Source organism: Sturnira hondurensis, unplaced genomic scaffold (assembly GCF_014824575.4).
Source record: "Sturnira hondurensis isolate 20B ecotype Veracruz unplaced genomic scaffold, ASM1482457v3 Scaffold0000880, whole genome shotgun sequence".
In the NCBI taxonomy this organism is placed as follows: Eukaryota; Metazoa; Chordata; class Mammalia; order Chiroptera; family Phyllostomidae; genus Sturnira; species Sturnira hondurensis.
The window spans coordinates 2,768,749-2,788,269 of record NW_028073511.1 but is presented as its reverse complement, the minus strand read 5'-3'; the positions used below and the strand labels follow the sequence as shown (position 1 = coordinate 2,788,269).

The window sequence follows — 19,521 nt, the reverse complement described above, 5'->3', positions numbered from 1 at the left end:
CAAGAGTCAACTCACACACTCCTCCCTAGGCCCTAAGGATAGAGGCCTGGGGTCCCTGCCCTAAGAGGTGTCAGGACTCATCTCTGGTTTCAACAGGTCGGAGTCTTCCTTTCCTTCTCTCCCCCAACCATCCAGGTCCCACGTGCAAGCCCATCAGTGCTGATACTGCACATGTGGGCACCACCAACAGCCCTTCCCCAGCAGCTTGGTGCCCCCCCCCCGACCCCTATGCAGGTAGCCCCCATGAAGACAAGGGTGACAGGCCCAGGGCCCTTGGGTGGATGTCTCCAAGGGTAGTGGCCCAGGTAAGTGACCTGCAGCTGGACTCCGGGCTGAAAACATACCAACAGGAAGTTGTATTTCAAACCTGAGAACTGGGGCAAGTGGTGACTTCGGGAGAAAGAAATGAGGAGCCATCTTGCTTGAAAGGAACCACCACAGAATGCCCAGAGGACGTGGGAGCAGGCACAGAAGCAGGGGAACTAACTGAATGTGGGCTGGAAGCCTGGTGGCTGGCACAAGCCCACTCACCAACTCGCAGAAAGCGCTCCGACAGGAGCCCCCACTTCCAGCTGGTGTCTCCTGCCCCCGGCTCCCCAGAGCAGAGCAATTTCCCACTTTAATGCTCTCCCCCCTCACGTGGTGACACACACGGGGCCCGGTGTATAGAGGACGTTTAATATTTCTGTGCTGGTCAAACAAAACACAGGTGGGGAGTACACAGGGGAGGGGGCGGAGGGCCCCCTGCCTCTTGGGAGGGGTGGCTTGTGAAGGGACGTATGTGGGGTTTCTTGGGAAATAGTCCAAGGAGTCTTCTCAGCAAAGGGGCCTGGCCCAGGGTGTCACGAGCGTCCAGCACACCCAGTCCTTGGCCTCAAGTCGGGGTCCCCCATAGGGGGTCTGTGGAGAGTGTCACTTTTTTCCAGCTCCTTTGCTGGAATCCACACTCCCAGCATGATGGGGGACTTGGTCCTAGAGAGGGGTCTGGAGAACCCCAGGAAGCAGCCCAGGGTTGGGACTAGGGCTCATATGCCCACTGCCCATGGGGGTGGAGGGGCTGAGGGCGGCCCACCTCCGTCCCCTGCCCTCTTTCCTTCTCCCAGCTGGGCAAGAGCAGAGGGGAGGTGAGAAGGGTCCCCGGCCCCAACTGAGTCCCAGGGTCCTCAGGGTTGGGTGGAGAAGGGGTGAAGAGAGAGGGTCTTGGCCACCAACAGACACTGTAAACTTTGGTTTAAAACAATAACTTAAGTGGAGGGAAGGTTTCCAGCCTGGGGCCGGGGTCGGGAGCAAAAGGACCAGGGGGTGTAGGAGGCGACAAAGGAAAAAGCGAACAAAAAGTTTTGGTTTTTGCTTCCGGCATAAGAAAGGTCTTTGGTCATCTGTTTAACTGGGGGACAGGAAAGGGGTGCTGAGGGTGGGTGAGGGAGGACTGTAATAGGGGACCTATAGGCTGGGGGCGGGAGTGGCCTGCTGGGTCACAGCAGCCACCAAATTAATCCCACCGGCCCCTCAAGCCCAGTGTCAGCCTGGCCGTTCCCCAAGACAGAGGCAGGATGTTTCCGGCAGCCCAGGCACCACCTCTGCCCCAACTCTTGCCTCAAGGGCGGCTGGGCTCCCTCTAGCAGCCCCACCTCTGGAGGTCTGCCTGGCTCGACCTCTCTGGAAGAGGCGGCGTGGGGCCTCTTCCTCTGCTCCCTGGACTGTGGGGCAGCTGCAGGGGCATCCAGCAAATGGGTGGAGGCCAAGTTCAGCCTGGGTCCCATCTCAGATGGGGAGAAGGGGCTAGAGCCAGGGGGCCCTGCTCCCATGTACCCCACAGGGCACACAATTTGTGCCACCCCAGTTGTGGCTTTTGAGTGGGCACAGCCGAGGGGGGCTGGTTCTTCTGGGGATGGGTGGGAACTTCAGTTCCTCCACCCAGGCCAGGGAGGGAGTAGGAGGTCAAGGGTGGAGAACTTTTTCTTCACAGTATGGAAAAGAAGGTGAGAGGGAGCACAGATTAGGGGAGTGGGAGGCCTCTGGCTAGAAAAGACACTGCCAGAGTCAGGTGCAAGGGTCTGAGAGGGGTGGCTTAGCCCCGCCTGCGGGTCTCCACAGCACTGCGGGGTGGGCGGGGGTGGGGGGGTGCTGTAGGGAGAGCTGGTGGGGGCAGAGGGCCCTGCTGCTGCTGCTGCTGCTGCTGGTGGCGGGGAGGGTTTGAAGAGGGGTCTGGGCCCTCCGTGTCCTCTGCTGGTCCCAGACCAGGGGTTCTGTTTCCCCTTGGGGGTGGGACCGTCCCTGCCCCAAGCATCTGTCAGTCAGGTCACATTGGGAGTTGCTGGCCAGTCCCCCCATCTGAGTCCCGAAGTGCCTTGAGGTTTGGATGGGGCTGTGGAGTGGGGGTAGGTGGGGCCTGGGTTCAGGAGGGGTCTCACCCCTGCCCTGCCTGCCCCTGAGGCCCTTAGGAGAGTTCCTCTCCAGGCAGCTCCTCCTCCAGGTCCCTGTCTTCTGTGGGCCCTGCAGTGCTGGGGTTGGAGGGCCCCAGGGGGGGTCCGGGCCGCCTGTCTTCCTCTGCCTCGGCAGGCTCCTCTTTCACCTGCACCTGGTGGCTGTGATAGAAGGGATCGTGTGGGCACCTTGGTGGCCTTCCCCTGCTCCCCTTGAAAACTCACCCAAAATTCTGGGGCACAGAGGGGTGTCTACATCTCCCCTCCCCAGGACCTTACCACCCCTGAGCCACTGGGGCCTGTGGTCTTAGGTCTGATGGATTTCCCCCAGGCTCTAGTCAGAGGAAAGGGGAGAGGTGAGGGGGGAAAGAGGATGTAGAGAGAAGGGGGTGGGTGGATAATGGAAGGAGGAGAGAGAAGAGGAAGGAGAGAAGGACCCACAAGAAAGAAGAGGCCCCTTGTCCTGGGGGGGCAAGGCGTGGTGGGAGCAGTGAGATGCAACCCCACCTGCAGTGGGAGAGGTCCCGTCCCTGACACCTGTGGGCACTGAGGGCAGGGGTCCATGTGCGTGCTCACCTGTACTGGGGTGGGGAGAGGCGAGGCGGGCTGCTGCTGCCATTGCTGGGAAGCGGCTCCCCCGGGGCACCCACGTCGTCATGGCTGAGGGGCAGGAGGCTGCTGGTGGAGCCAGGGTTCAGCATGCCAGGACTGTTGAGGATGGGGAAGCTGCTCTCGGCCAGGGCAGCCTGCAAGGCACAAGGGCAGGCCCTGTCAGTGGGCTGTACCTAGCCAAGTTTTGCCCCCTCCCCACCCCACACAGCCTCCCATGTGTCTGTCTGTGTGCCATCCCCACTGGGGAATCTGTCTGACAGCTTCCCCAGCCCAGACTCAGCCTTTAGAATACCACACCTCCCACAGCCAGAACTCTGACCCTGACCTCCTCCCTCCCAGCTCTCCCAGGAATCTGTACTTCACTTAGCCCCTTTCCAGGAGACAGAGGACCTCCAGACTGCCAGGCCAGGGAAGAAGGCCCTGGGGATTATGCCACCTCACTGCTTCCTGCCCTGCTCTCCCAGACCTAGTCTTGAAAGCAGAAGTCCTCCCCACTGCAGCTGAGGTGGGGCAGAGGGTCAGGGTTCTGGCCACCCAGAGTCGTCTCCTCCCTTCCTTTCCGGGAGAAGATGAAGAGGGTGTCTCTACAGACCAGGGTGTGTTGAAGAAAAACCACGGGGGCGGAGGGGGCAGGGGAATGATTGGTGGGCTCTGGGAAGGACCTGATCACCTGGTAGCTGGCATTAAGTGCTCCGTAACTGAGGCTGGAGATCATGTTCTTCACCAGGGTGGGGCTCCTGGAGGAGAGAGAAGGCCGTGTGTGGTTCGTTCATTCACCTACTACTCATTCACCTTGACCCTGACTAAGGGCTCGCTCTGTGCCAGGGACCATCTCCGCCCCATTCATTACCCTGGGGCGGGGGTGGTCAGAGCAGGGCTGGCCACTGTCTGCGGCGCCTGTGTGTGTCCCACCTGGCTCAGTCCCCATGCTGGCCTAGCACAGCAAGTGCCAGCAGCCCCCGCACAGGTGAACTGCAGGGCCTCAGTGGCTCTGGAACGTGTCTCAGAGCTGGAGAGTGGGAGCAGGGGCCCCTCCCAATGTCCGTCCTCACATCCTGCTGCCCCAGCACCTCCTCTCTGTGGTGTAGGTTTTCCGGTGTCTGGCAAGGTCCAAGCTACAGCCTTGACAGTCCCATATTTGTCAAATTCACCCTCTCTTGAGGACCTGCATTTTGGGACAGCTAATAAGTCATGTGCTCAGGCAGTGACCGTGTGCTCCTTACCAAAGGCTTTTCTGCACAGGAAGGCACTCAGGAGCTGGGTCAGGGCAAGCAATGGCTCAACACTGCCTCTTCCACAGTGATCATCCCCCATTTATAGGGGTCTCAGAGGTCGCGCAGCTGGTGGGAAGGAATTTGAACCCAGGTCTCCTGATTCTAAGTTGGTAATGAGATGTGAAGAGACCAGCTGTGACTGGCACGTGGGGGCGGTCAGAAGAGGTCGCTTTCCTTCCTGTCCCAGGCCCCAGCCCTGCTCCTGCCCCGACAGCTGCTGGGAGTGGAGAGGCTCTTGCCCAGGGAGAAGGCATCTTTGAGGGGAGCAGGCACCCACAGAGATATCCATCTGACTTGCCTCAGACCTCTCTCTCCTTCCCCCGGGGCCTCAGGGTCAAGAGCACAGGTAAAGGGTAGCCCGTGTGGGGTGGCTGGTGTAGGGAGAAGGCCTCTGGTGCTGGAAGAGAAGCCCAAAGAGGAGGTTTAGACCCTCTCCCAGGTCCCTCAGTTGCCACTGAAAATGCCATGCGGTTGAACAGATCACACAAGACAGGTCAGAAACTCAGCTCCGCCATTCATCTGCTGTGTGATCTCCCTCCAGCCCCTTGTCCTCTCTGGGCCTCCTCTCTGATAAAGTGAAGAGTTGGGGCCCAGGGATCTCAGATGTTGACTCCTCCTGTGATGAGGGCGAGTGGCTCTGGGGATGGCAGACCAACGGTCACAGTGACTAGCACGTGCCCAGCTCTAGCCATGGACACTTGGGGCCTATCTCCTTCTAGTGAAATATGCCCCTCGCCTCCTTCACTCAGTCAGAAGGGCGGGCAGAACGAGGCACAAACGTCCTCTTTCTAATCATGTCATTTCCAGATTCCAGCCTCCCCTGAGCCCCTGCACCCCTTTGCTCCCCACCTCACCCCCAAAGTGGGGAGCATTTGGTGCACTGGGGAGGCAAGGTGCTGACCAGGCCCACGCCCTGGTGGACACATCCCGCCCAGGTCCTGGCCCACGTACCCTGTCATCTTTGGTGGTCTCCGCTTCTGATACTCCCGCTCGTCCACAGTCCACACGGCGCCCTTGACGTTCTCCACACGCACAAAGCACTTGTGCAGGCTGAGGTTGTGCCGCACGGCATTCTAGGGGTGCAGTGACAAGGGGCAGGTGCTCAGAGGCAGCCTGGGCCCCGCCTCTGCTCAGGTGAGCACACTTTGTTCCACCTTCCCTGGGCCAGGGAATGGCAGGGATGGGCCAAGCAAGGAGACCTGGCCGGGGGTCGGGGGAGAAGACCCCCCTCCCCGCCCTTGGAGTCTGGTGCTCCCAGCCTCTTCACTACCGACGGCCCGTTTCATTATCTGCCCCTCTTCTTTCGGCAAAATTCTGGAAAACTGTCTACCAACTAAACAATAGGGAGTTAGTAACACTTTGTGCATTATCACTCACTAATCAGACACATAGTAGCTGTTACTCAGGCTTTTGATTGTCAAAAGGTCATACTCAGGCCTTAGCACCTCAGTGAGCCTAGGACACCTTATCTCAGGTACCCAGAGAATTTCCACTAAGCTTTTAAAGTTTGGGGGATAACTCAAGACCTCTTACGGCAGCCCCTCCCCGCTCTGGGAGCAGGGGAGCCCGGCTTGGAGCTGTGCTGCAGAATGGAAAGCTTACTGACAGCACGGAGCACACAGAACGCCTAAAACAGACTTGCTGAAATAAACCAGAGAACGGAGAGCGTGGGTGCAGCGGCCACAAGGCAGGAGGAGGAGAGAAAAGAGGGAAAGTCACCTTGCCGCTCCCACCTCCTTCTGGCAGGGTATCTTCCAGAATTGAGGTCATCTGGTTTGTAGGACACTTGGGTGAAGGTGGGGGTGCTTGGCCCAATTCCCTGACCCCCCCATCACCCTGGGAGCCTAAGCTAGGGCCCTAAGCCACCCACTTCTCCCACCCCCCTACCCTGTCCCTCCGTCCTGTCCCTACATTCTCCTCTCAGCTTCATCCCCGCTAGCTGTCCCTGTCCCTGTTACCTGTCCTCCCTCACCACCCGCCCCCCCCCCCCCCGCCCCCATCTTGTCTCCTCTTTACATTTCTAAATGGGGAAGAAAGCAGGCAGGGCGGGCAGCCTGTGCCCCTGGAGATCCCCTCTCCCTCTCCTCCTTCCAACTCTTGCCACTTGCAACTGGCCCGATTTCATTACCAATTTTAATTTGCCTCTAATTAAATCCTGTGTATTTTTCCGACTCGCTTGCTAATCCACGAGGGAGGCGGGTGGCTGGAGTGGAATCTCTTGGAGCGATAATTACAAAGGGCCTAATCACGCCGGGGCTCCTGCCTTGGAATAAATTTGCCCGCATTACGGGGCTCCGATCCTCCGCTTTGCAAATGAGAATGACCCCAATTTCCGAGGATGGCCTCACCGGGGCTTTTTTCCCTCATTTCGAAGCCTGATTCGTGATGAGAGACTAATTCGTTACGCTGAAACATTAACGGCAATTTCAGGGGTCTGGCGGGGGCTGCGTAAACAAAAGGACAGGCCCACAACATCGGCCCTGGAAGGGGATGGACACAGGGGGAGGGCTGGGGAGGACCATCCGCTTGGCAGATGGCAGCTCTGTCCCGGATGAATGGCAGCTGGCCTGGCCGACATTGCCTCCCGACCCCTCTTCCCTGGTCTGAAGTGGATAGCATCTAAGGGTGGGGGCGAAAGGGGTGAAGGAGGAGGGCAGAAAGGAATCGGAAATAGTTAAGAAGAGGGACCTCAGGGGAGATAGGTGGGCGGGAAAGAGCTGGGTGTAGACAGGGTGCATTTCCCAAGTAACATGAAGGAAGGTTCAAAACTCCCAAAGGTCAGAGTGGACCCTGAGCTGAGACGGTCTGTGTGCCCCAAGTGGGGGGAGCAGCAGCAGAGCACTGCTGGCTGGGAAGGCCACCCAGCAGCCATTCAGCCAGCTTCCTGTTGGGACTGAGGCAGGTGAGGGGAAGTGGAGGGGAGGACTCCGGAGCGAGACACACCACCAAGGTGACCAAGGCTGGGCAACCAGGTAAAGGTGGCGTGAGAGGCCAAGGGCATGAGGCCACGGGGCTTCATGACAATCATCGGGTGTTTAAGGAAGCCACCTAAATGTGTTCCCCCTGATTTCAAGAAGGGAGAGGAAAAATTGCAGTGAGGTGGTGTAGTCAAGAGAGAACAGGAAAAGGAGGGTGGGTGGGTGAGTGGTACGCTGCCCCCAAGAAAGACATTGTCTGATGGAAGGGAGACTCTACATTGTCACTCCTAAAGGCACAGGGTTAACATGCAGTGTGTAAAGCAAACATTACTAGCAATCATAATGATTCACGCAGGAACTCTATTATTTACAAAACCTAATATCCGACTGGCCTAAAGGTTGGAGACTGCGCTAGGAGGGCCTAGGGAAGGCTCTGCTGGCTCAGAGAGGGCAGAACTCTGGTTGGCCGGAAATGACATCACTTGTAGCCAATCAGAGTAGCCGTCCCAGCCTCAGAGCTTCTCACCCAAGCTTTGGAAATTGGGCCTGGGGATATGGAAGATCATGGAGCAGTCTCTCTTGCTGTACTCAGCACACTTCCAGAGCACAGAAGGCTGGGGCCTGTGCAGGCTCCACCCAGTCCTGGGCACTGATGGGGAGGGGGCCCCAGTGACACTTGTAGAAACCTGGCAGGATGGGGGGAAGGGAGGGAGTAGCCTGTTTGACTGCAGTTTCTGCACTGGCCAGCAGGGGGACCCAAGAACCAGGGATCCAAGTGGGGTTCTGAGGCAGGGACTCCTCCTCAGGTGTCTAAACTTCCCCATAGTGCTCAACACTTCCCTCTCCTTATCTGGCCCCCACCCCTCCCAATTTAGATATGACTTTCCCACTCTGCTGCAAAGACCCTAATCTTCTCACCCATCAGACACACACACACACACAGGCATATAGACACACAGACCATCTTGGCTATAAAGAAATGGCCTAGCAGCTCAGCCCACATCTCAGTGTCCTATTTTTCTAGGGTCCCTCTCTTGCTTGCCTCTGGTCCCTCAGGAAAACTCCTATGGGCTGAAGGTGTTGAAATGACTAATTGGATGGAGACAATTATCTTCCTGCAGCCAACGGCGGATTGGGGAGAGCGAGTGAGTGCCTGTATGTGAGCCCCAGTGTACACAGTCCGTGGGTCTCAGTGCATCCTGGAGCCTGCACCCCCATGCCACTCCATCCCCAGTTTTGGAGCATGCGCCTTCAAAGCAAGGCAGCCAGGCCTTGAGGGTCTCCTGTGAGTGTAACCCAGGCCTCCTTACCAGGCTCAGGCATTACCAACTCCCGAGGGCCCTACTCCATGAGGCTGGAGTCTTTGGGGCCCATGGGGAAGCACTCCGGAGAAGAGAAGGATTTCTTCCCAGAATGAAGGCAACACAAAGTTAGAAGGGAGGGAGTCATTAAGAGGCAGTTAAAGAACATTCCATGGCCCCTGAAGAGGTAGGGGTGGAGAGGCACATTCCCAGCCCAAGCTCTGGTGGGACCACTTTGGTAAGATTGCCTCATGGAGGGAACTGTTAGGTGTGCTCAGTCTCAGAGAGACATGTGTCCAAGGGTGACTGGGGCCCCTGGCGGGGTGAGAGGGGCATGCCTCACCTTCCAGGTGGCAGTGTTTCTCCGGAAATAGGCAAACATCCTGGTGAACCAGTTATAGATCTCATTCAGGGTCAGCTGCCTGTCAGGGGTTTCCAGAATGGCCTGTGGGCAAGGAAGAAGCAAAGGGACCCTCAGTCTAGGCCTCAAAGGGTCCCGGGCTTGTGTACTCACCCCCAAGGTCTCTCTCTTCTGCCTGGCCACTAACTCACCCTGAGCCCAGAGGAGACTGGCTGCAGAAGCCTGTGGGTAAGGATGGGTGGTACTCATCCATCCTTAGCAGGGCAGGCTGGTTACAGCCCAGCCACAAGGGAACACAAGCCTCAAGGGCTGTGCACTTGTGCAAGGGACACATGAACTTCTCTGGAGAGGGAAAAGGGCTCCAAGGGAGTGGGAACAAAAGCAGGATATCTAGGGAGTGGGGGCTGTTTGGAATTTATCCTGATTTTGGCAAAGGGCACGTTCTGAGAAGGTGTGGGGTGGGGGGAGGGGAAGCTGAGTAAGAGTGACCACAAGTCCATCACAAAATAGTCTCATGGGAGTGTGTGTACATAGAAATGAGAGAATGAATACACTGGGTATGAGTAACAAAAAGTGTGTGCTCCCAGAGAAATGGTCACATGACCAGTGGAAGCCTCTATCTGAGACCTACAGCTGAGAAGGGTGAGCAGGAAGGGACAGCCCTGAGAGGGGAAGCTGTGTCCCCTGCCTGGCACAGGATCCTGCCAGAGGCTGGGACCCTGGGGCAGCCTGTGTGCCATTTCCCACCCTCTCCGGCTACCTTCCGTGCTCACCTGGCGGATGAGGGAGGCATAGGTGAAGGGGGGCCTGACATCCGCGTTCTTGTAGAACTCGTGATTCTGGGCCAGCTCTGGGGGAGACAGGCAGAGGGTAATGTAGCCACTGGGGAGGCCCAGCTTGGGGAAAGTGCCCCTCCGATAGCCCTTACCTGAGGAGATGGGGGAGCAGAACTTGTCGCTGCTCCTCCGCCGGGCGGGGCCCCCGCTGTGCAGGGAGGCAGAACCCAGGCCTGGAGGCCTTAGAGGGGTGACAGGAGCAGCAGCTGAGGTGGGGGGGTGCACGAGGCCATCTGGGAAGGAGTCTGCTGCAGAGACTGTCACCTTGGAGAATGAGGAGGAGCCGGGGGCTGGGTTCAGCTGTGAGCAATGGGGAAGGAGCTGAGACGGGCCAGGGAGCTGTGGAGGGGCTGTGGGAGGGCTGCAGGGAAGGCGGACACTCACCGGCTGGCTGAAGGGCTTGGGCTCGGAGGGCCGCATGTGCAAATGGGCCATCATGGCTCTAAGCCGCTCACTCTCCTTGGCAAGCTGTGGAGAAGTGGAGAGGCTGGGGGTGAGCAGACGCTCTGCCTGGAGGCAGACAGGCCCTTCTCCTCTGCATCCCACCAGACTCCCCAGGAAAGCCCTACTCCCACCACCACGCGCCTCCAAGCCTCAGTTCCCCGGCTCCCTCTGGCCTCTGCCCCTCTGGCCCCTCACACCCTCAAGGTCCCAGACAGGGGCTGCCTGTTCCATGAAGCCTTCCTCGCTTCACTTCCAGACTGCAAGTCCCAGACTCCAGTTCATCAACAGTCAGGGGCCCTCTTCCTAACAGCACTCGCCTTTTCTCCCTAACAAGGGCAGAGGCTGTGGCTGAACAACACCCAAGTCCAGTGGCACTTGTGTGTGAGAGGGTCCTCATGCACTGAATGGAGACACAGGAATGGATGAATGATTCATTCACCCCCATTCATAAATTCAATAGATCTTTTACAACCAGCATCCCACGGCAGGGCCTCTGCTAGGTGCCAGAGGGAAATGCGTAAATATTGATTGGCGGCCTGACCGTCTGTCCAGAGCAGCCCCAGGCGCTCTTGTGTTACAGAACTCAGACTCTGGAGCCAGACTGCCTAGGTTCTTTTCCCAGCTGTGCCACCTGCTAGCTGGGTGACCAGAGGCAAATTACTTCGCCCCTCTCTGTTCCTGTTTTCTGTAACATGGGGGTAATAATAGTACCCACCACACAAAGTTGTTTAGAGGATTCCCTGAGTTACACAGGTTAAGTGTTCAGGACAGGACAAAAGAAGTTAGTGCATTAGCTATAAATACTACTTTTGTTTCTATTAGCATGAGTCTCTTCTTCTGGACCTCCCAGCAGAAACAGCCCTGACCCTGGTTCACCTTTCAGAGTCAAGCTAACCGTGGTAATGAGGACTTGGGAAATAAAAGATGCTGGCTCTTATGACCCTTCCATAAGACTCCCCCAAAAACCCCTCATGGAAAGTCAGTGCTGTGGGTGGGGTGGGGGCTGGTGGCCCCTGTCCGTGTCCCTCTGTAGCGTCGGCCACACCTGGATCTCCAGCTGCTGCACCACCTGCATCTGCACCCGGCACTGGGCCGTGCTCCGGTCGTCCAGGGCATGCTCTGTGTTGAGGTGTCTTCAGGGGGAAGCAGGATGGAGAAGAGAAAGTTGGCCCTGGGTTTCCTTCCATCACCACCCTCCCGCCCACCCTCTAAGCCAGCCCACAGCCTGGAAAGCAGACAGACCGAGTGATACAAAGAAGGGGAATGGGTGGGGAAAATGGGGCAAAGGAGGAAGCAGCCTTCTCCTCATCCTCCTTTGATGTCTTTGCTAAAATCACAGCTACAGAGAGATCTAATTGCAAATGAACTAATTAAGTAAACCTCTGACGAAGCGTGAAAACAATTTGTTTGACCCTGATGCTGCAAGGGTCTGGGAGACAGCGGAGTTAATCAGTCAGTGACAGAGCCTGGCACGGCTGTGGCAGCTGGTCGCCTGCTGCCAGCCGCCTGTCTGCCTCCCGCCCTGCCTGTCTACCGGCCAGGCCTGTCACTAGGCCATCACTCATGGGGGTTGAGGCCGGGGGGAGGACAGGGGTGGGAGTTCTGTCCTTGTCCTCACACCCAGACCCTGGGCTGTGCAGCCTGGGGACAGGGCAGGGAGGCGGGCAGAGAAGTAACGAGGGCCCCTGGAGGAGGACAGCTAGTGGCTGAAGGCCTTAGAAGGGACAAGCTAGGTGACAGGCAGGGGGAAGGGTGGTGAGGGACCCTGTGGAAAGGCTTCTCTGGGTAGGGGGGCAGCCAGGGGCAAAAGGAGAGACCGGGTGAGACCTACTTGATAAACTGGCCCAGGTCCTCACACAGGGTCTCACAGCCAGGCCACTTGCACTCTCCATGTCCATAGAGGGGGTGGGAGCTGGGGGTCTCCTCATGGGAGGAGCTAGGAGAAGGGACAGAGGTGGTGGTCAGGGACCTAAGACACCAGCAACCCAGCCCCAGTTCCCCTGCTGGTGATGTTTCTGTCCCTAACACAGGTTTCCCAGAGACCTGGCACAATTTTGTGTGCCCTGGGAGAGAGATACATTTCCAGGTCCCTGAGCTCCACCCCACTCTCCCAGCCCCCACTGTGGATTCCTCCCATAGGGGCCCAGGCAGGCCCCTGGGCAGGTCTGCAGCACCCCCTTCTCAGCCTGGGACTCGTACCTGTCTCTCCGAGGTGTGAGCACAGTGGGCTGTCCATTGGGCAAAGTGTGGTGGGAGAGTGGGGGTGAGACTTTGGGGGGGGCAGCAAACGAGGTAGCGGTGGTGGCCGTGCCAGTGAGGTCCAGCCCCTCCTGCTTGACACTGTCCTCAGCGGGCTGCCCAGGGGCACCCTCGCCCTTCCATAGCTGGGGCAGGTCTGTGGGGCACACAGCTGCTGTGGGAGAGAGAGGCGAGAGGCTGGCAGGGCTCCAGGAACATAGGGACCTTTCCATCTCACCCCTGAGAGAAGGGAGTACCAGCCCTTAGGTGCAGTGAGGGCCGTGGGGCTGGTCTTAGAGGGTGGGTAAGCCACTCACCTTGCGGGAGCGTCTGGAGGGGCCCCGAGGCTTGGTTGGGTTGCAGGCTGACCAGCCCCTGTCTCTGCAGGTTGAGCAGGTGCTGTTGCTGCAGCTGTTGCATTTGCAGGAGCTGCTGCTGGAAGGCCAGCTGCTTGTTCCCCAGTGCCTGATGGGGAGCCCGAGGGGGTGGGCAGAGAGGGGTGCCATCAGCCTCAGGTGCACCATCTGGTGCCCACCCTGCGGCCACCCCCTCCCAGGGCCTCTCAGCCCCCGGAGCTGTGGGTGCAGTGTCCGAAGCGGCAGCTTCTCTGCTCCCGGCCCAGCTTCCATAGGGCTGCATGCCTCCTCGCAGTAAACACACGCACACACGCACTCACGCACGCACTCGCGCGCGCGCAAAACACACAGCCAGACTCAGATGCCTCCCTCCTCCTGCTGCTTAGCGCCTGCTCCAGCTCCCTGATCCGCAGCTGTGCACGCCTGGGGGTGGGGGGGGCGCTCTCATCACAATGATCGATGAGCCTGTCAGACTCCAGGGGCCACTCCTGCCTGGAGACACCCTTCCCACATGCCCGGGGTGCCCCCCTTCTGCCTGAGGAGGGGGCCTTCTCCCCTCCAGCTCCTCTCTTGCTTCTTAGATACAGAGAATCTCAAAGTCTGATGGGACTTTAAAAGATCAGCATCGGCTCATCATTAGGACCCAGGATCCCTACTGCTGGGGGGCACTCTCACACATACACTTGTTCACACCCTCGCTCTAGTTTCCCCGTTCTCTAGGTTGGCCCAGCACCCCCCGCCCCCTTCCCGGCCGCCAAGATTCAGCTCTTCACACAGGCACTGACAAGTCAGCAGGCTGCAAGTCTTGTCCAGGCCTGTCCTGGGTGCTTGTGAGGCAGGGATGTCTCTGCCTGCCTGCCTGCATGACTGCCCTGGGGCTGGGGGCTGGCTAGTCAGTAGAGGCAGCCTAGAGATAATGCAGAGAATGCAGCAATTACTAGACCTTGAGGGAGAGGCTGAAGCCTTGGGGAAATGACTGGGTGTCAGCAGGGCAGCCTTCCGGGTGGAGGCAACTCAGAAGCTGGTTGTGGTTTGCACAGCAGGAGGGAGGCACATGTCTGGGATGGAGGAGTCAGGGGAACAGCAGGGCCTGGTACGGAAGCTCAGGAGGCTCTGTTGCCCAGATGGGGCAGCAGATGTAGGCTGGGAGTTAGGGCTCTGGAGAGGGCAGGGCTGAATGCTATGAGAAGGGACAGAAGTTGGGGCTGGACTAGCGGGTGGGGGCAAGTGGTTTGCTGAGTAACTGAAAGATTCTCAAGACCAGAGGGGAGAACTGAAGTGCTGGCTCACTAAGAGACAAGCGGGAAGGAAGAGGGCGTGACAGCAAGGCAGGTGGTCATGAGTGTGGGCCATGTGACACCATGCACACGTGTCTATACACATGTGCAGAGGCAACACAGAGCTGTCTTCCTGCTCTTGTTAACCCAACAACATAAGGCAAGGAGAGGACTAGGTGTGAACGAGGGGAGATAGAGAAATTCGAGCCCCTTTCCGCATCCCCCCCTATGCTCCCTCTCCCAGGCTGATCCCTCTCCCAGGCTTTTCCTGATTTTCCCACTGTATGCCCACCAAGCAATTCTCTGAGAGTCCCAGCCACCTGCCAGGAGAGGGCTGGGACGGCAGGTGAGGGCGCGGGGGCCCTCCCCGGGCCCCTTACCTCTTTGGGTGGCTGCTTCCCAGCCTGCTGTTGGGTGAGGAGCTGCAAGTGGAGCTGCTCTTGCTGCTTCTTGTAATATTCCTGCAGCTGGGTGGGGAGGAAAGGGTGGGAGTGGGTTGCCATGGGCAGTGGACCGCTGACCCCATAGCAACCCCAGCCCTGTGGTGACCCAGCCGCTAGAGGCAGGAGTGGGGAGCCTTACTGGGGCAGTGGGACAAACAGCCTGGCAGGGAGAGTGCTGCTGAGAGAGGCTCAGTAAGTGGAGAGGGGAAAGGGAAGCTTCATCCTACACTGCCCGGCCCTCCCTGACTCCTGGGTGGGTCCCCTGACCAGGTCAAGGTGCTGAGAGTCAGGATGTTCCAGCACTTTGCCCTTCCCTGGGGTTCTGAAGACAGAGGTGGGCCCAGCACCAGAGAGGGAGTGCAGAGGNGCGGCCCGCGCCGGGGGGGGGGGGGGGGGGGGGGGGGGGGGGGGGGGGGGGCGTGCCGTAGCTGTGGGAGAGGCCTGACTCCTGTGGTCCCCCCACTGCCCTGGAGGAATGCAGACCAGTCGGGCCTGAGCAGTCTCTCCGGTTTCTGCCACTCAGTGATGTTGGTAGCAAGCAGGGCAGAGGTGGGAGGCCAGTGCCCATTCCCCACCCCCCACTTCTCAGCTGCCCTGAGGCCAGACTCACCTGCTGGAGCATGAGCGCCTGCTGCTGCTGAAGCAAGGCCTGGAGCTGCGGGGGCGACAGGATCTGTTGCATCTGTTGGGGGGTAAGCATCTGTGGCGACATCATGGCCACCGACACGGGCACCTGTGGGATTGGGCCCTGTTAGCCTGCTCACCTCGACCCCACCCAGGGGTGGGCATGTACCCAAGGCCCCTCCACAGGATGGCAGAGGGGCTCCACAGTGAGTCTGCCTGGGTTCCGATCCGGCTTTGCCACCAACCAGCTGGGCATCTTTGGACAAGTGACTTGCTTCCTGTTTTCTTGCTTTTTAAATGGAAGCAGCAACAATGCCTACCTCTTGGTAGGTTTTCATGAGGACTAATGAGTTAATACCCCGAATAAAGCCTGGCACACAGCAAGTACTCATGAAGGCTGCCTATATTTGGGACAGGCAACCTCTAGTGCAGGACGATTAGACTCTAGTGACACTGGCTGGTAGAACCCATGTGATGGGAGGGCAGCCGTCAGCCATTCCCAACTCTTGCTCTGTCTCTTTTGGGACATACGAGACGGGCCTGACCCGAAGTGCAGCCTGCGGCCACGGGGGTATTCGAACGGTGGCCCACACGGCAGGAGCCCTGGACTGTGCCTCTGCTCACACACGCGTCATGCGCTTCCGCACAGCTGTCTGGAGGACGCACAGAGCCAGACATCCTTGGGTGGGGGGTGGGGGGTGGGGGTGTGGTTATGTCTTTAGCAGCGTGGGAAGAACCCCGGCAAGGAGTTAGGAGGCAGGCTTCTTCTCCTAGTTCCGCACTGAACCTGCTGGGCGACAGTCACTTGCCCTCTCTGGGGTGTCAGTTTCCTCAAATGTCAAACAGGGACTGGATGATAACAGATGACTCCTTCCAGCTGGAACATGCAGGTTTCTCAAAGCAGAGAAGCTTTCTGTCCCTGCCCTGGGTTAGGCCTCTCCAGGAGGCCCAGAGAATCTAGCTGCAGGCAAAAGGTGCAGGCAAAAGCAGTAGCAGCATTCTTTTCCCAGCCCTACCTCCCTCTGAAACCCTGAGGCTTGTGAAGTGACAGCCAGGGAGGCCCAAGTTGCAACACTGTCTTAACGCCATTTTGGCAGGACCGGTGCCCTAGTAGGGCTATCCCCTAGTGGGGCTATCCCCTAGTGGGGCTACCTGCCACTCCTGTCGTGCTGGAAGTGTGCAAGACTCTTTCTCTCATCTCCTCCTCACTCCCAGGCCCTAGCACAGTGCCCAGCATGCAGTAGGTATTAAATATTTGCTCCCGTGAGCTGAAATACCTTCCCCAGAAAATGCAGGCCCCTCTGCCAGCCCCGGGGTGGGGAGGGAGAGGTACAGGGTGGCCCAGTCAGGGAAGAGTGTCCTGCAGGGACTTGTCTTAAGCAACTTGTTTCAGGTTAGGTCCCCAGAGGACTCATGGCCCCTCTTACCTCCCCCCAGTCCCATGGGTGGGGCAAGGGAGGAGGAGGTGGTTCCTTCTGGGATCCCTGGCAGGGGCAGGACTCAGCCTCAGGCCACTAATTAGGGAATCCCCAAGCAGCGGAGCAGCCAGGGAAGCGAGGTAAATCCTCCAGGGACATGGGAAGTTCCACTGCCCACAGTAACTAGTGGCTGAGACCACCCCTGGGCTTTCCCCCAGCTTCTCTGCACACTCCCCCCAAGGGGCACCACCTGCCTCTTCAGCCACGGACATCCCATGGGAAGGGGGGCTCCCAGGGGAGCACTCAGTGGCAGGGTCGTGATTCAAGCCCGGGTCTGTGTACTCCATGGCTCCTGGTGTTTCCACATCCCATGCTGCCTGCTCCACCCTGGAGCAGGTCTTGAGAAGCATTATGGAGAGTGTGTAGAAACTGAACCATCCAGGGAGTTTAAAGGAGGGGGATCCCAAAGGCCAATCTCCATCTTTACACTGTAGCAAAGGAGATTCTGGAAAGCCAGCCTGCAGGGGCATCTTGGTCCTCACTCGCAAAGGCACCTAGGGGAGGTGGCAGAGGGTGGCCCAGATCCACTCCCCTGGCGGAGCCAGCCTCTGTGTAACCCCTGGGGCAGCTGGGCCGCTCATCTGTCCTTTCCTCCTTCCATGGGGGCACCCAACATGGTGGCATTGAGCTCAGAGTCCTAGATTTCTGAGTCAGGTGACCTAGGTTCTTGTCTCTGACACCAATTGGTGACTATTCTTTGAAATCACCAAGCCTCACTTTCTGCATCCTCTAATTGGGATTTGGAACACCTGCCCGCCCTGCCTCACAGGACTACACAAGAGGCTGTGGTTGGCTTCGGATTACTCGCCAGGCACTTGGCTAAGCCTTTAATGAGCATGATCTCCCTGAATCTTCGTGGCAACCCCGGGAGGAGGGTGTCATCATCATTACCATTTTACAGATGAGAAAACAGAGGCCTGGAAAAGTTAAAACACCTGCCCCGCCTTAAAGAGACCAGGGGAGAAGGGGTAAGTGGAAGTGATTTCTATGGTATTAAATGCTAGGCAACTGGAGAGACAACTACTTTTTAAAAACATTCTGAATGTTCCTTCTCCCCCTCTTTTCTTGTCTCTGCCTTTCCCTCTTTCTTCTTTATTGCACCTTAGGTAAGGTGCACCTCAAGGGGCCCCAGAGGGCACTGGGGAGCAAGGGTCACTTAGGACAAAAGCAGTTGGCCTCCTGTTCTCATCACAGCAAGAGCTGCCCCAGGGAGGGACTCGGCCCACAGCAGGGGAGACTGAGACCAGCCACCCAGCTCTTTCCAGGCACTAGGAGTGAGTCATTGTGAGTGGCATGCAAGAAAGGATGTGGCATTTCCTTCCTTGGGGCTTTCCTGCATGAGGCAGGGGAATGGAAGCGATGCCCTTGGAAGGCCCCCCAGCCTCAGACGTTCCTGCCACGTGGTAGAGGTGCCGGCTGGACAAGCAGCTGCAGGATAGATGGAGACAGGTTACCTCTGTGTTCTTGTCTCTAAGCTGGTCCAGGAGGGCCAAGAAAGGTCAGCAAGGCGGCTGCCATACACTGATCTCCTGGGATGGCTGACCCATCCACCTCTTCTCACGCCCCTTGGGGTTCTGAGCACTGAGTTGGAGCTCCCCTGGTGTCCCCACTGACCCCTCCCCAGGCCAGGATGTGTCAGGATGGGTACTGTGGGCTAGTCGGCTCAGCAGAGCTGGTGAGTCACCGCCTGGAGAGTGGCCAGGGCAGCCACACGCGGACTGAAGCCTGGCAGAGTGCACACTGGGCTCCATGCTGACAGCTGCCTGCAGCCCCACCCCCAGGCCCCGCTCAGGCCCAGACCCCTCCATCCACTGTGGTCACAACGGGGAGGCAGCTTATTTGGGAGCTGAGGGTTGGGACGGGTGCAATTTGGTGCCAATCGAGGACCCAAACTCAAATTTTGGAGTATGGAGCCAGGGTTTCCCAGGTGACTTTGGGGACTAGGCCAGAGCTTAGTTTTGGTTCAATCCCCTTGCATATCACCAGAGGGAAGTCCTCAGACTAATTCTGGGCTGAGTCTACAATAAAAAAAGATCGTGGTGAGACCCTAAGGTAGGCAGAGCTAAGGGGCCTGGCCTTAGACAAGCATCTGCCCAAACTCCCAGTGACCTGTACCATTTCCCTGCCTGGCATCCAAGCCTGGGCACAAACCTGGCAATCTCGTTAAAGCTGGGGACCTAATGAGGTTTTAGGAAGTCATCTGAAGCTGTCTCCAGGAGAGGGCTAGTGACTGTGGCTGGGAGGAGACTGCGGGCAGGAAACCCATCTCGAGCTGGGGAGTAGGGCAGTGTCCGGTGGGGCCACGGGGGAAGGGCTGCTATAGGCCTCCCTTCACTACCCATTTCCCCAAATGCCGCATCGACAAAACGCACTTTCCTTCTCGCTCTCCCCTACTGCCCCACCAGACGTGAGCTCACAGGAAAGCTATTTCCAGGCCCTGTACCCCTGTTCCTGGTGGAACAGAAGCCCCATCTCCTTAGAGATTGTGAACTTGAAAGACAAGGAAGGCATCAAGGTTGGAAGAGATGAAGGACTGATAGCCAGGGCTCCAGGCTCCTGGGGAAGTTGAGACATGGCCGCCGAAACTGCCACCTGCCTGAGCCCAGAGAATCACCCGGCAAGGGCTCTGTCCCCATGGACTGTTAGTGTTTACCACTGTGCGAAGCGCATGGCGGTGTCACGGTACAGGCAGTGAAATGTGAGTTCTGGGGATAGTTGTTTGGGTTCAAATCCTGGCTTTGCCACTTATTAGCTATGTGACTTTGGACAAGTTATTTAATTTCTATGGGCCTGTTTCCTCATCTGCAAGATGAGGCCAATAACAGCATCTACCTCATAGGACTGAGGATAAATAAGACGATACTTATAAAGCACTTAGGGTCTGCCCCCAGGTAAGCGCTCTGTAGATGTCAGTTGTTGGTCTAGGAAGTACT

The 19,521-nt window shown here is 58.1% G+C and overlaps 1 protein-coding gene across 8 annotated transcripts in view; it reads right to left on the bottom strand.

Annotated features, from left to right (window-relative positions):
* Positions 1-658: 658 nt before the first annotated feature.
* The window catches only part of FOXP4 (forkhead box P4), a 51,284-nt gene continuing 32,421 nt past the window's right edge, over positions 659-19,521 (bottom strand). For 3 of the 8 annotated variants that reach the window (XM_037052392.1, XM_037052425.1, XM_037052399.1), the window contains 15 exons: positions 15,097-15,219; positions 14,424-14,510; positions 12,728-12,875; positions 12,372-12,585; positions 12,004-12,108; positions 11,218-11,305; positions 10,113-10,196; positions 9,821-10,028; positions 9,666-9,742; positions 8,875-8,976; positions 5,264-5,385; positions 4,611-4,709; positions 3,709-3,775; positions 3,003-3,172; positions 659-2,588 (listed from right to left, as the gene is read on the bottom strand). In XM_037052392.1, the coding sequence (XP_036908287.1) occupies positions 2,441-2,588; positions 3,003-3,172; positions 3,709-3,775; positions 4,611-4,709; positions 5,264-5,385; positions 8,875-8,976; positions 9,666-9,742; positions 9,821-10,028; positions 10,113-10,196; positions 11,218-11,305; positions 12,004-12,108; positions 12,372-12,585; positions 12,728-12,875; positions 14,424-14,510; positions 15,097-15,219 (1,842 nt within the window). In that variant the 3' untranslated portion in view covers positions 659-2,440. The remainder of the gene's footprint in view (positions 2,589-3,002; positions 3,173-3,708; positions 3,776-4,610; positions 4,710-5,263; positions 5,386-8,874; positions 8,977-9,665; positions 9,743-9,820; positions 10,029-10,112; positions 10,197-11,217; positions 11,306-12,003; positions 12,109-12,371; positions 12,586-12,727; positions 12,876-14,423; positions 14,511-15,096; positions 15,220-19,521) is intronic. The other 5 variants (XM_037052418.1, XM_037052408.1, XM_037052434.1 and 2 more) reach the window with 5 other exon arrangements.